Genomic DNA, 2,300 nt, shown 5'->3' on the forward strand with positions numbered 1-2,300 from the left:
AGGGTAAGTCCTGCAGCTTCATGGGAGCGGGGAGAAAAGTCACCAGATGCAACCAGAGCAGGTCCATTCCTTCTGGAGAAATAGGCAGAGCAAACTGGGTAGTTCACTCACTTCAGGGCCGGTTTCCACTGCTTTGGCGAGCTTTGAAGGTGAAAATTGGAATTGGTGACTAATACATCGTCAATGCAGCTACAAAGATGATTGAGGACAAACGGGCTGTCGATTCCCATGAATTTTCTGAAGAGTGAGAAGGCTGGAGGGTCTGGCTTGAGGAAGGTATTTTTCAGAAGGCAAAGGCCTCGTAACTGTGGGGAAAGAGAAGGTACCGGCATTTTGCAGTCTGGGTTAGAAGTTCTCTCTGCATGGTGAGCCTGTGTGTCTCCTCCAGGTTGCTGTCTACTCCATCTCCTGGGCTCTTTCATGGACTGAAGAAAATTAGTCTGGGTGCCCAACAGGCTGAGCGAACAGGTCTCAGCAGCCTGGTTCGGCCGAGTTCAAATAGCTCTCAGACTCCGGGAATGCGGTAGGGCGCGCAGCCAGCTGCAGGCAGGACAGGCACGTCTGGGGAGCTCAGCCCCCTTCCCTGGACCTCCCTCCCTCCACCTGCCCGACGCAGTTACCTGGCGTCCGCGGCTCGGCCCCAGAATACGGAGCTGTCGTCCCTGGAGAGCGAGGAGGCCCAGGAAAGCGAGGAGCTCACCCGAGGTGCTGGGCGGCCGGCGCGCCCACAGGCCCCGCGCCAGGCCCGGGCTCGGAATGAGCGGTCCAGCAGGAGGTAGATGACCGGGTTGGCGCAGCTGTTGACGAAGGCCAGGCAGGTGGCGATGGTGAGGCCCCAGCGCAGCGCCAGCAGCAGCGGACAGGGCAGCGGCAGCAACCCCAGACGCGCCAGGTAGAAGACGGCCCGCAGGGCGCTGAAGGGCAGCCAGGAGCCCACGAACGTGCTCACAATGGCGAAGATGATGCGCAGCGAGTTCCTCCGGGCCCGGCCCACGTGCGGCGGCCGGCGCAGGCGGTGAGAGATGCGGCAGTAGCAGAAGAGGGTGACGCCCAGAGGCAGCGCGAAGGTGACCAGCAGCAGCAGCAAGCTGAGGCCCTGGAAGGCGTCGGAGGGCTCCTCTCCGCACTGGCTGCCCTCGCCCCCGGGGAGCGGCCGCAGCCCCCGGTAGAACAGGGAGGGCAGGCCGGCCAGGACCGCCACGGCCCACACGCCGCAGCACGTGGCCAGCGCGCAGCGCGGGGTGCGCAGCAGGCGCGCCTCGAGCAGCTTCACCACGGCCAGGTAGCGGTCCACGCTCATGCCCGCCAGCAGCAGCGCGCCTGCGCAGCGCGTGCCGGCCAGCGCGAAGCTGCTCAGCTTGCACAGGCCCTCGCCGAACGGCCAGCGGTCGCCCAGCGCCGCCGCCGCGGCCCACAGCGGCAGCGTGAGCACGAAGCCCAGGTCGGCGGCGGCCAGGTGCAGCACGAAGGTGTCCACGAGCCGCCTCGGGCCGCGCCGCCCGGCCAGCAGCCACACCACGAAAGCGTTGCCCAGCAGGCCCACCGCGAAGGCCGCCAGGTAGAGCGCGGGGATGTAGGCATAGCCATAGGGCAGGTCCCAGGACGGACACAGCTCCAGGTCTTCCAGGGTATCCAACCCTGACCCTGAGTAGTCCCAGAATGCCACCCCGGGGCTGGGGCTCCAGGGCTCGGTGGGGTCCATGGCCTGGCACGAGGCCTGTGTGGACGCAGCCCTGGGCGCAGGCGGAACAGCTCTAAGCAGGAGGGGGGTTCGCTCTTCACGGCCGGTGCCCAGCACCTCCCTTCCTGCCACCCGGACCCAGGCGAATGGGTGGGCAGGAAGGTGGTGGGGAGGAGGGGTGGGGCGGGAGGGGCAGGCTCCTGTGGTAGAGATGGTGGCCTCCGATTTGGGGCTGTCCCCAGAGGGGAGGGCAGGCACAGGCAGAAGGGGCTCCACAAAGATGAGTCCTAGGAATGGGAGACTTGTCTGCCTTCTGGTAGGAGCGTGGCCCATGGCTTCCTCTCTGAGTTGCTCAGTTTCTTTAGGAAATCAGAGTACGTGCCCTAATTGCTCAGGATCTGATGTCAGGTTGCAAGAGGCAGTAGTCATGCCCCTAATCGTTCTCCTCTTCCACCTCGCTCCTTCTCACCCCCAGCCCCCTGTTGCTGTTTTCTCTGGTTTTAGAGGTAAGGAGACAGAACCTGAGAGGAGGATTTTATGAGGCGAATGAAGCCTGAGGCTCTCTCCGTTTGCATGTCCTCTAGGATGTAGTTCTGCTTTCTGGTACACACTGGGATCT

General features: G+C 63.9%; 1 protein-coding gene across 1 annotated transcript; it reads right to left on the minus strand.

Moving 5' to 3' along the window:
• Positions 1–598: 598 nt before the first annotated feature.
• GPR25 (G protein-coupled receptor 25) lies at positions 599–1,777 on the minus strand. Its single transcript, XM_003792295.2, has one exon. The coding sequence runs from the start codon at positions 1,700–1,702 to the stop codon at positions 617–619; it is 1,086 nt and encodes a 361-aa protein (XP_003792343.1). The 5' UTR covers positions 1,703–1,777; the 3' UTR covers positions 599–616.
• Positions 1,778–2,300: the final 523 nt, after the last annotated feature.

This window comes from Otolemur garnettii, unplaced genomic scaffold, assembly GCF_000181295.1.
Source record: "Otolemur garnettii isolate 467f Iridium unplaced genomic scaffold, OtoGar3 scaffold00055, whole genome shotgun sequence".
Lineage (NCBI taxonomy): Eukaryota > Metazoa > Chordata > Mammalia > Primates > Galagidae > Otolemur > Otolemur garnettii.

Bases quoted from the DNA above. Each gene is read 5' to 3' on its own strand.
- GPR25 (XM_003792295.2), bottom strand. From the start codon at position 1,702: ATGGACCCCACCGAGCCCTGGAGCCCCAGCCCCGGGGTGGCATTCTGG.